This window comes from Thamnophis sirtalis, unplaced genomic scaffold (genome assembly GCF_051295495.1).
Source record: "Thamnophis sirtalis isolate CommonGarterSnake01/CBP01778 unplaced genomic scaffold, rThaSir2_p1.2 scaffold_2, whole genome shotgun sequence".
NCBI classification, from domain to species: Eukaryota; Metazoa; Chordata; class Lepidosauria; order Squamata; family Natricidae; genus Thamnophis; species Thamnophis sirtalis.
In genome coordinates, this window is record NW_028261382.1 from 78700460 (window position 1) to 78712473 (window position 12014).

A 12014-nucleotide genomic window follows, 5' to 3' on the forward strand; every position below is an offset into this window, starting at 1 on the left:
GCTTTACCTTTAACAGGAGGTTGGGTTCTTGCCCCCCTTTTTTCACACTCCTCTTTATTTTGTCCTTGTAGATGTCTATCCCAGGTGGAGACAAAAGGAGAGATTATAAAGGAAAAGTGGGGTCCCCTTAAGGCAATTGAAATGATCCACTCTGCTCTGTGAATCATCTCCTAGTTCCCTTTTCAAAAGCCCTTTGAATGCATATTACTGCTGCCCAACATTTGGATGGCCAATATATACATCTCTTGTTTCAGAAAATGGAGGGGCTTGTGGAGATGTTACATGAAGAGAATTATAAAAGGTTCCTGGGTTTTTTTTCCCCCAAACTGAAAAATCTATTATTGCATAAGGTTTTCTCCCCTGTAGTGAAGGCAAGGGTCCTTTTGGTAACTGCATTGGCATGGATTCAGTCTTTCGCCCAATAACATCATTTTTCAGAGTCTACAAGCCAACTCATTGAGCTCCCTGATGATCAACTAGCCCTAAATGCTAGCAACATTGAAAGAAGGTTAGATTGTTCAAAAAGTGTCCCTGACTCACAAAATACTACAAAATCCAACTCACTGCTAGTGTCCTCCTTGGAATTTAAAACCCCTTGCACAAGAGTGCCCAAATTTAATTGTATTAGCATGCCAGTCAAGGAGAGCTCTGGTGTGACCACTTAATCCCTTCCTTTTGCCTTAGATTGTTCAAAAAGTGCCTCTTACAAAATACTACAAAAACCAACTCATTGCTGTCTTCTCATTGGCATTTAAAGCCCCTTGCCCAAGAATGCCCAAATTTATTATTTGGTGGTATTAGCATGCCAGCCAGGGAGAGATCTGCTGTGACTTCTTAATACCCTCCTTTGGGTTTTTGCCTTGGGGGCTGTCTTGAAAGAGCTCTTCCAGGTATCATTGTTGGAGTTACATGCTAAGCCAGCTGGAAACCTGCCATCTAGTAGTACTTGTTCCAACTTTGAAGTTGTGCAACACCTTTAGCAAACACTTCCTCATTTAAGGGCATGAAAGCTGGAGCACTCATTACTCGCTTCTCACAGTCAAAAGGAGAACTGCTCAGGTTGGCTAGCTAGCAAGCAGAAAGAAATCTCTTGTCCACCAGCCAAATTCAGGATCCATAATGATCCAAGCCCTCCTGGTTACAATATGCTTAACAATGTTTTCATTCCAAGGTAAGATGTTTTCTTCAGTTTCATTTTTTTCAGATTCTTATTGCTTAAAGACTACTGTACCTGAGAAGTTTCTATGGTTTTTCTTTTGATGATTAACAAGTACTTGTCCCAGACTAGCCAAAAGAATGCTCTCAAAGATCTCAATTGTGCTAAAATTACATTGAGGGTTTTTTTTTTTTTGTATTTGCTTAAATGTTGCCATGCAGAAAACAGATCCTAAGAAAGAAAAATCCTAAGATCCTAAGAAGCAAAGCACGTTCAAGTTAGAGGGAAAGTTTTCCAATTATGTGAGTGAAAATTAGGGTAGAAGACTGAAGGGGATAGAGAAACAGAGTTGGTGTCAAGAAAATTTCAGGAAGCAAAATATGAAAGGAAAGATAAATATTTTTCAGTTTTAATTTTCTTCCATTAGAGCTCCTGTAATTAAGCTTGCATAATATTCGTTGTGCTATTGTTGTTATCTTCAGAGAATCTTCACACTGTACATAAACTAATGTGACACCACTTAGTACTTTTCTCAATATAAGATTTTCAGATGTATGCCAGCAGAGAAATGCAGATTTTATTTTCCAGTTAGCATAGATGAATATTCTTTAAAATCCATGTGAAGTGTGAACTTTCCCTTTCAATATGAGACTTGGAGTGGGGGGGAATTGTTTACTATGGTAGGGAAAGCTGTATTTATCCAACATGTTTAACTAATTTGGTGACAGTCTGGGCGAGGGTATCACTAATGGGGTATATCAATTATAAACTTGGTTATATGATTTTGAGGTTTAGTGTATCTATAAAGTCAGTCTGGTTGGTAAATTTAAATAGGGCTCGGTGTAGCGTGCTGGGTTAAGATGGTGGCATGAACCACTTTCAAGCCAGGATTTAGAGTGGGATGCAGTATGGAGATCTACTTTGGTTGTGCTTGTTTTTGATCTGTGGTAAACCTAGGATGTGGGTAGTGCATTCATCCTGATTCCCTTGATCTCTCAGTAGCTTTTGATACTATCAGCAATGGCATCAAAGGTTGCTGAGGGAGTTGAGAGTGGGAGGCACCATTTGAAGAACACAGAGTTTTTCCATCTTTGGTTTTGCATGGGATGGTACATTCCATTCAGAATTTATGAGCAGTCTGGGGTTTCTTCTGAATCCATAGCTCCTACTCCAAGAGCAGGTGGCAGCTGTGGCCAGGGAGACCTTTGCACAACACAAATTTGTGCACCAGTTTTGTCCATTCCTGGGCTGCAAGGCACTGTCCTTGCATTCACTCATGTCTTAGTCACTTCCTGATTGGACAACTGCAAAACACACTTCATCGGGCACTACATAGTCCTTGAAGACTATCTCAACCTCCAAAATGGTATCACTATCCTAATTTATTTGTTAATTTGTTAATTTGTTAATTTGTTAATTTGTTAATTTGTTAATTTGTTAATTTGTTAATTTGTTAATTTGTTAATTTGTTAATTTGTTAATTTGTTAATTTGTTAATTTGTTAATTTGTTAATTTGTTAATTTGTTAATTTGTTAATTTGTTAATTTGTTAATTTGTTAATTTTAGGAAATTTATATTGCCACCTATTCACACATGGTGACTCAAAGCAGCTTACAATATAAAAGCCTCTTATATAAAACAATAAAACTAATAAAAGAGAATGATCATATAATAAATAAATAAAATAATATAATAACATAATCTCCTACCCCCCACCCCAGTGACATCACATGAGCCATTTAATGGGCTCCATCCCACTCTGCGTTCCCCATGCCCGCTGGCATTATTCTTCCATTTGTGCTTCTTTCCTATTTAGGATAGTGTCTTTTTTGTAAGTAGAAGCAGGGATGCATTGCTTTGTGAAATCTGATGGGAGTGGGAAAGCTGGACCAAACTTGCTGTGTAATATGCATGCTTGGATCTAATCAAACTGAATCAGCACTATGGCATGGAAGGAGATGCCTTTATCTTTCTCCCATTTTTTCTCCAATCCTGCTGTTTGCAATAGAGCAAGTGTGGTTAACTGTAACTGTAAATTCAAAGAGTTGCTAAATGAATGGTTCTAAGACAAGAATTACCTGTACTTTCTGGGAAATTTGCAGCATTTTTTTTTTTAAAAAGAGAACATTTATATTTGCAAACCTTGCATCATAAAAGGAGAAGAACAGGAAAGTTTCCTGTTTTTTTTAAAAAAAGGTTATTGAGCAACTTATATTAACAATACATCAATTAGGTGATTGTTCATAGAACTTTTATGTGTTAAAGTATATTGGCCATGCATAAAGGCCATCTGAAGATTGATATAGTCTAGGTTAAGTGTATGTTGAAAAGAAATTGCATTGAACACTTTCATGCGTTTGTGTATTGTGGACCAAAAAACAGTCAGGTGCCATCACAACTCAGTGTATGTTAGTGTTGGTGGCTTTAAGATCTGTGGACTTCAATTCCCAGAACTTGAACTTCAGCTCCAAAATTCTGGGAGCTGAAGTCCACATATCTTCAAGTTGCTAAGGTTGAGAAACACTGGTCAATGTAACCCAATTCAAATGGGGAACGAATCATGGAAAAGAGGCAAATCTGTAGATTTGGAATAATTTCTGTCTTCAGGTTCCTATCTAGCAGCTACAAAAGCAGTAGCACATATCAACAATTCAATAACTTGGAAGTGAGAAGGATATTTCCTTTCACAAGCTCCTTACATGACTCTGACTGAAACAGCCATCACTCTGTTTGCCTCACAGGTGAAGTCTTGTGTTAGCTGGTGGCACATTTTGTTCTCCAGGTTCTGATGAATAATTTGCTTTTAGGTTGCCTTACCCAAACACCCATGCAGAAACTAGTTTGCATTTACTTACTGATATAAAATCAGCGGCAGTCAAATAACACAAAGTAATTGTTTGGAAAGACTTGATTCCTTAAAAAGCAACAATTGAAAATGGTTGATGGTTCACTTCTAGCAGATTGATTGCAGGACAATACTGACAGGTCCAGACCCAAATCCTGCTCTGATATAGATAAATGGAGCAGATCTCCTGATCTTCTAAGTTGTACTTCTAATTCATTTCTGTAGAACAGGGGTGTCAAACTTGATTTCACTGAAAGCCATATTAGGGTTGTGTTTGACCTTGGGGTGGGGGGAGGCATGGCCAGCTCAACGTCACTTGTGTCAGGGGCACCTGCGGTAGCCCAAGTGCTCTGCCAGCGAAAATGGGCTCCCAAGCTCCATTTTTGCCTGAGACAGCCTCCTGCAATCCTCTGCCAGTGAAAACAGAGCTTGGAAGGGCTTGCCCATGGCCCCCGCTAGCTCTGTTTTCACAGTCGTCATGAGCCAGTTCTCGGTTTCCAGGGTGACCCCATGGGCCAGATCTAAACACCCCATGGGCCGGATCCAGCCCCCAGGCCTTGATTTCGACACCCCCGCAATAGAACATGGTATCTGGCAAATAACTTTTAAAGATCAAATTGCTCCTGGAAATATCCATTGGACCATTAGATACCTAAGAAACCCTATACCAGTGGTTCCCATCTTTCACAATTTAAAGATAAGTGGACTTCAGTTCCCAGAATTCTGAGAAATGGCTATGTTCGCTGTGGAATTTTGGGAGTTGAAGTCCACATATCTGGAAATTGCTAAGGAAATCCTACTGTGTATGATCAGATAAACAGCCATTGCTCCCTTGGAGTAGGGCTGTCAAATTCCCGGCCCATAGGCCAGATGTGTCACAGGCTAGTCACACCCATGCCCAGTTTAGTGAATGGGGGGAAAGTCCCGATATGTCATGTGACATTGGCGTGACAACGTCAATTTGACATCCCTGCCTTAGAGGTTCTTCTAATCAGAAGTTTCTAATTAGACATTTTTGAGTTTAAATAGCAAACTGCCTACTTAAAAAGCAAGTTCCTAACCCAGACAAGTCAATGATTCCACCCAGGGAAGGAGACACTGTGTTATTTCAGGCCAAATCATTCTTTCTGTGAACCCCATTTGAAGTTAGCTCACTAGGTCTTCACATCGATCAGTTTTTCTTATGAAAAGTTAAACAGGACTTCATGCAATCAAAGCATTCCGGAGTTAAGAATTTTGATTTCTACCACTCCTTCTAATGAGGTAACCTAACGGCTGCTTGCCAGCAGAAAGAATAAAAGAGATTAGTGTGCCAAACTTTAAACTATATGCCTGTAGAGGTTTTAACCTTAAATTTAATGTTTAATTTAAATGCAATCCAGTTGGATTGCTCATATCCACTTTTTGGAGTACATACCAGGTAGGGTACCCAAAGATCAAATATGGCCCTTGGTGGGGGAGGGGAACATAGACCTCCATTATAGGGATTGTTAGACACCCTTAATCATCTTCTTCACCATGTTTTGAGGCTGTTCTGCTTGTTTATGTTCTTCTGAAAGGGTCATACTAGAGATCAGAAGTGGTATTCAGCAGGTTCTAACCAGTTCTGGAGAACTGGTAGCAGAAATTTTGAGTAGTTTGGAGAATCGGTAAATACCACCTCTGACTGGCCCCATCTCTACCTATTCTCTGCCTCCGGAGTCCCAGCTGATTGGGAGAAAATGGAAATTTTGCAGTATCCTTCCCCTGCCATGCCCATCAAGCCATGCCCACCAAGCCATGCCCACAGAATCAGTACTAAAAAAAATTGAATCCAACCACTGCTAGAGATGATACCTTTGGCATCCTTTGAGTTATTTCTACTATTCATAACTTGTTGTGTAGAATCCATACTATCGATACAGCATATCCTGCTCTGTTTCTATCAAGCATTCCTATGTAATGACCTGTAATATGGATCTATTTACTCCCTAATTACTTTACTATTATTCAAGCTCAAGTGGAAGTTGTCTGCACAGGTTTTTTTAATCACTCTGAATTACACACCACTACTAATGTTTCATAGCTTCAGGCTGGCATAAGGGCTTAGGTGTTATAAATATACAGGTGGTTTCCAAAGAAGTAAGCAGAAGTAGGATCTTTTAGCTGTAAGTCATGTTCCCTCATGACCTGTGTGAAAAGAACAACCTTTGTGAAAAAGTCCTTGTTGAAAGGATGAGTCCAGATTAACATAGTTCTTCAGTCATATTTCGTACCCTCACCACCCTCCAGACCTTCCGCACAGCCCTTAAAATCTGGCTATCTTGTCAGGCCTGGGGTTAAAGAATGTAACTCACCCCCACCCGAATGGTATGAATGTTGTGTTCTATTTTTAATTATGTATTGCTCTCATGTGTTATTGTTTGTATCCCCCTCCCCATGAGTTGTAAGCCGCCCTGAGTCCCCCCAGGGAAAAGGGCGGCCTATAAATAAATTTTCAAATACTTTTCAAATATATGTATTAATTTCAGAGGCCTTTTGGGAGGGATCAGATCTCTGACAAAAAGCCACCCATCCTCTTTTTTGGCAGCCTGCTGTGTGAAGAGGAAGGCAAGAAGGAAGGAGAAAGTTAGAGAAGGAGAATGACTAATGTCCCTTCTTGCTTTTAGCTTTGTCCCTGTGTAATATTGGTACACTTACGTAGCCTGCAACAAATTGTGACACATGAGAACAACTGCTTTAAACTGAATGTAGACTGCTTTAAATTTGATTGTAAAAAAAAAAGATTTTTATAACAGAGTTATCAAGGTCTGGAATATTCTACCCAATTTTGTTGTTTCAGCTACTAAATTTCAGTTTTAATTCCAAATTAACTTCTGTGGACCTCATTCCATATTTAAGAAGTTCCTAAGGAGGTGTGCCTAAATGCACTAATATGCCTATAATCCCTGTCACATTTTAGTTCTTTCATTTTGTTAGAATTCATAATTTTTGTTTCATGATGATGATACATGATTTAAGATAGAAATAGATGATAGATGATAGATAGATGATAGATGATAGATGATAGATGATAGATGATAGATGATAGATGATAGATGATAGATGATAGATGATAGATGATAGATGATAGATGATAGATGATAGATGATAGATGATAGATGATAGATGATAGATGATAGATGATAGATGATAGATGATAGATGATAGATGATAGATGATAGATGATAGATGATAGATGATAGATGATAGATGATAGATGATAGATGATAGATGATAGATGATAGATAAATTGATAGACAGACTGATAGATAGTATTTGTAGGAGAAAAGCCCCCAACAGAATATGCCCCCAAAATGTTGGCAATTCTCCACAACAGGTTATGGCATGACACCCTGAGTTTTTGCAGATAACCAATATGATACAGTAGATACGGGTTAGTCAAGGATTCAGGAAGGCCATGCTTAAGTCCGAGAGGGCAAGGTTCTGAGCATGCATATACTGTATGTATAGAAACACTCTGAATTAGAAACCAGGAGCTGGAGCATTGCATTTTTCTGCTCAGATACTCACTTCCTTTAGAATTAGGTTACTATCCCTAGTTGTAGAGAAATATTCTAGTCTTCATCCCACTCATCCCCTGACAAGAATTACAGGAGGGACTTTCAGGAATGGATGTGTCAGCTTACCTCAGGGTAGAAAAGAGGATGGTAGAAATGTTGAACCGAAAAACTCTGAAGCACAAATGTGCACAAGAATTCTCTATTATGTGCAAGTGATTCATAATTCCCTCTCTGGCCGATTCATCCTTGACTTTGTGTTCTTGATAACTATGCTTACTATGCCATAGCCCAACCCTCACCCACGTTTCGAGACTCAGTCTATTTACTTTTAAAGCTGAAGGCAGGGAATTTTCTAGTTTCTGGTTGAAGAGTCCTTCATTCAGTAGCCTCAGGCCCTGAGAACATCTGCATTTTACTTAGAATAGGGACGATGATGAATGAAAGAAAGAAAGCTGATTACATATTTATTTCTTTAGTGTTACAGTGTTTTATTAGCTACCCAATGTTATTGCAGTAATTCAAATACAAAGCAATTAAACTAATGCTAGCCTCATCAGGTAGTCTAGGTAACAAGCACAAGAATGAATATTAGTTCTCTGTAAAGGTATATTAACAGCATCTTGCAAGGATGAAATTATTTCTTCCCTCTGTGCTTTTACTCTCCAGAAATCCCATAATCCCTTCCGAAATGCTTCCCACGTTCTCCTTCCTTTTGCAAGCTGAGATACCTTATACAAGCTGACCTCTTTGTGGTTCTTCCTCCTGTCGCCCAAGTCATTCTCACATAACATAACAAATCATGATACTCCACTGATTCAGATGGTTGCCCAAACACAATTAAGAATTAGAAGTTCATTGGAGTAGCCCTGATTTTTTTAAAAAAAACCAAGGACAGGTGGGATTCCCCTTACCAAGGAGGCAGCTTCCAAAATTAGAAAAGTAATTGGTAGAGAACAATTTGGTAAAGAAGAAAGGGGTGTGGAATTGCTGCTTTTTCTACGCTCTAAGCAGGAGATAATAGTAACGTTTCTTTCCCTGGAGGGGAAAGCAATCAAACCCCTCCCATGTTTCTGGGAGCATCAGGTACAAAAAGGCAGGTACATAAAAATATGAGAAAGGTGTAAATTTCTGCCTAGTCAGTGATGGCGAACCTTTTTGCCCCCCCCCCCCCCCAGTGCCCAAACCAGAATGCACATGCATGCACGCTGGAGTGCTGGAAAGCCGAAGACCAGCTGGTCGGCATACATGCACTTCCTGGCCAGATGGTCTTCAAATTTCCAGCATGCAGCTGATCTTCATGCATGCCGGAGCACTGGATACCCAAAGACCAGTTGGCCAGTGCACACATGCCTGGGTTTTGGCCATTTTGGGGGGGTATTTTCAGGCCATTTTTCACCACTCCGGCACTCGTGAAAACCAGCTGGTGATGGTGCCCGTGCCCAGAGAGAGGGCTCTGAGTGCAACCTCTGGCACGCGTGCCATAGGTTTACCATCATAGGCTTAGGGCTTTCTTTGGAAGATGTCCATCAGTCTCAGAAGATTCATTTTCATGGCCAAATGCTTAGTCTTCAGTCACTCTCTACCTTAAGAAATCTCTTTCCCTCTCTTTCCCTCTCCCTCTCCCTCTCTCCCTCTCTCTTTTGAATGGAAGCAGACGATAAAGACTGTCTCACTAGGTGTTTGGATATTAAGTCCCCCCCCCCTTACTGGGTGGCTATTCATATTTTACTTTATTGTTTCATTTGCAATTATAATTATTGTTGTTATCATTGCATTGTTTTGTAATGTGTATTGGGCTACTTTGATGTTTACAATGTTATGAAAAGACTGAATTAAAAAAGTAAAGAAATAAATAACCTTAATATCTACTGTAGGAGAAACAATTCCGAGTTGAACCAGCTTCTGGTAAATTACATGGTGATAGTTATGTAGTTTGCTTGGCTGCAGAATGGAAGTGATTTTCCACTATTTTCATTCTTCATGAGTAACTGAATAACAAATTGTGTTGCAGATGTGAAAAAGGTAGAATAACATACCAAAGTGAATCTTTTTATCTTTTCTTTGTGAAGCAAGCTCTACAAAGGATTCCTGGAAGGTTAAAGATTATGAAGTAGTGTATCCACAAAAAGTCCATGCAGTGCACAAAAGAGACGTGGGAGAAGCTCAGAAACCTGACCAAAAAGTAAGAAAAAGATTTGCTTTTCATCAACTTGTTTACTGATGAATCTGACCATAGGTTTTGCTCAAGATTCACGTGAATCAGAGTTAAAACTACACTTCTTTCAAAATTTTGCAAAGGCAAAGTCTCAACTGTTTTTATTGTTCACTAGCTGATAATCCGATGCTGCCCAGGTATTTATTTATCCCAACCGTCCTTCCATGAACATCATCACAATTTCTAATGTTGGATTTTCCCCCTTATCAGAGGGAGCCCCCTTATGGAGTACTGTGAAGCCATTACCATGGCAACTGCACTCTACAGTAGAAGCCATTTTATGGCAGTACAATAGAAACCATTTTAAGGCACAAAAGGCTGTATTTTAACAGAACACACATCCCGAGGGGTGTTATGGGTGTCTTACCCCCACAGTATTTGTTTCCAGATGGTAAGTCATCTGTGTACCAAGTTTGGTTGAAATTGCTCGAGGTGTTGATGGAAGGGAGGTTATAATTTGGAACCTATCACCTGCTTAATTTTTTAGATTGGATCTGGCTTGTCTAGGATCCTCGTCCAGCCCTTAGAGATCTTTGAATAATACTTTAAATAATATTTGCATAGATGGATTTTCATAAACAGCTGCAAGTAAAGAATGATTTCCTCTTTTTAACTAGACATACCGTAAACCTCATAAGACTGAAAAATTCCAAAGGGGTGTTTCACTTTGATTAAAAAAATGGTCAAGTTGCAGAAATCTGAGAAAAGTCATTGCACACATATCAAGATTTGCAATTGATACTGTTTGAGTGAAACTTACACAGCCCCCATATTTTATGGGAGCGAAAAATCCTACTGTGCAGGATCATTTAGTCTGGCTAATTACTCTGTTATCAGCCAACAGAACATTTAATGTCCTTTTGCTGCCATCTAAATTTGCCATCTGCTTATCTGGATTTAGGCACTGCAATCTATGCAATTCCTTGGGTAATTACTGATTTATTATTAATCTGTAATAATATTAATCTCTATATATGGCTGCCCAATTCAACACAATTGAGGAGACCAGGGGTGGGTTCTGGCTGCTGCTACTGCCAGTTCACTCAGGGACTGGCTGTGCACATGTGCACACTTTGCACGTGTGCATGCTTGAGGCACACTATACGCGCATGCACAGTAGTAAAAAATGCTTCTGAGCATGTGCAGAAGCAAAAAACAAGATGACGCCACCCACGGTGCCACGAGAGAACTGGTTTGGGGTATGGCAGGCCAAGTTGCTACCTACTCGGCTGAACCGGCAAGAACCCACCTCTGGAGGAGAATGCATCACTTGGAAATATAAAAGTTGTATTTGTAGATGAAAATGGCATAGTGAGGTTAAGACCAAGAACTGGATGCAGGTTCATCCTCAGCCATAGAAAAGCTCATGGGACAACTTTTGAGTCAGTCACTGTGTCACAATCCAACCTCATTCATCAAGATGTTGAAATGGAGAAGAAAACCTTGAACCTCTGGAGAAAGTTTAATTTAAGAATCTAATAAATGAATTGGCCGTAACTTTCCATTTGACACAGGTTTTTGAGTTGTTAAGAATGTACACGTTTTGTTTCCCTATTTTTAAAAGAATACTCCACTGTTATTTCTCTAAATATTGAACTCTTTGCATTTCAGACTACATATGATGATACCATGCAATATGAATTTAAAGTGAATGGAGAGCCAGTGGTTCTTCACCTAGAAAAAAATAAGTAAGTTAATTCAGAAGTTCTTTTAACTTTGATAAGATGATGTGAAAAATATATATTCTTGGACACAGTCCAAGAGAAATTACATTGTATTGCTTTGTTTGGGAAATTAAAACTAAATTAAATTAGTTAATTGAATTAAATAAAATATAATTACTGTAAAGGAGAAGGGGATAGAGTTAGTGAACATGTTAATTATGTCTTACCCCAGAATTGAGAATTTCTTTTTTCCTGCTTTCTATGGTAGACTGATGAACCATAACTATTCTAGATAAAGTTTAACTACTCAAGGCTCATAAACTTCAGTCCCTTGATTACCTAGGTTAGTTATGAAATATTAGAGATTTAAATATGATTGGTAACACATTGATGCTGCTCCACAGACCCCCCCCCCAGCAATCTGTATAACTTTTCTTAAGAGCCTTACATAACAATAGCACTTAGCCTTATATACCACTTCACAGTGCTTTACAGCCATCTCGAAGCAATTTGGAGAGTCACCCTCTTGCCCCCAACAATCTGGGTCCTCAGTTTCTCGACCTCAGAAGGATGGAAGACTCAATCAACCTT

The 12014-nt window shown here is 39.2% G+C and overlaps 1 protein-coding gene across 2 annotated transcripts in view; it reads left to right on the forward strand.

Annotated features, from left to right (window-relative positions):
* Positions 1-1020: 1020 nt before the first annotated feature.
* Positions 1021-12014, forward strand: part of LOC106551683 (zinc metalloproteinase-disintegrin-like ohagin) — a 60801-nt gene continuing 49807 nt past the window's right edge. For both annotated transcript variants that reach the window (XM_087706189.1, XM_087706191.1), the window contains exons 1-3: positions 1021-1171; positions 9614-9726; positions 11371-11447. In XM_087706189.1, coding sequence (XP_087562315.1) covers positions 1120-1171; positions 9614-9726; positions 11371-11447 — 242 coding nt within the window. In that variant the 5' untranslated portion in view covers positions 1021-1119. The remainder of the gene's footprint in view (positions 1172-9613; positions 9727-11370; positions 11448-12014) is intronic.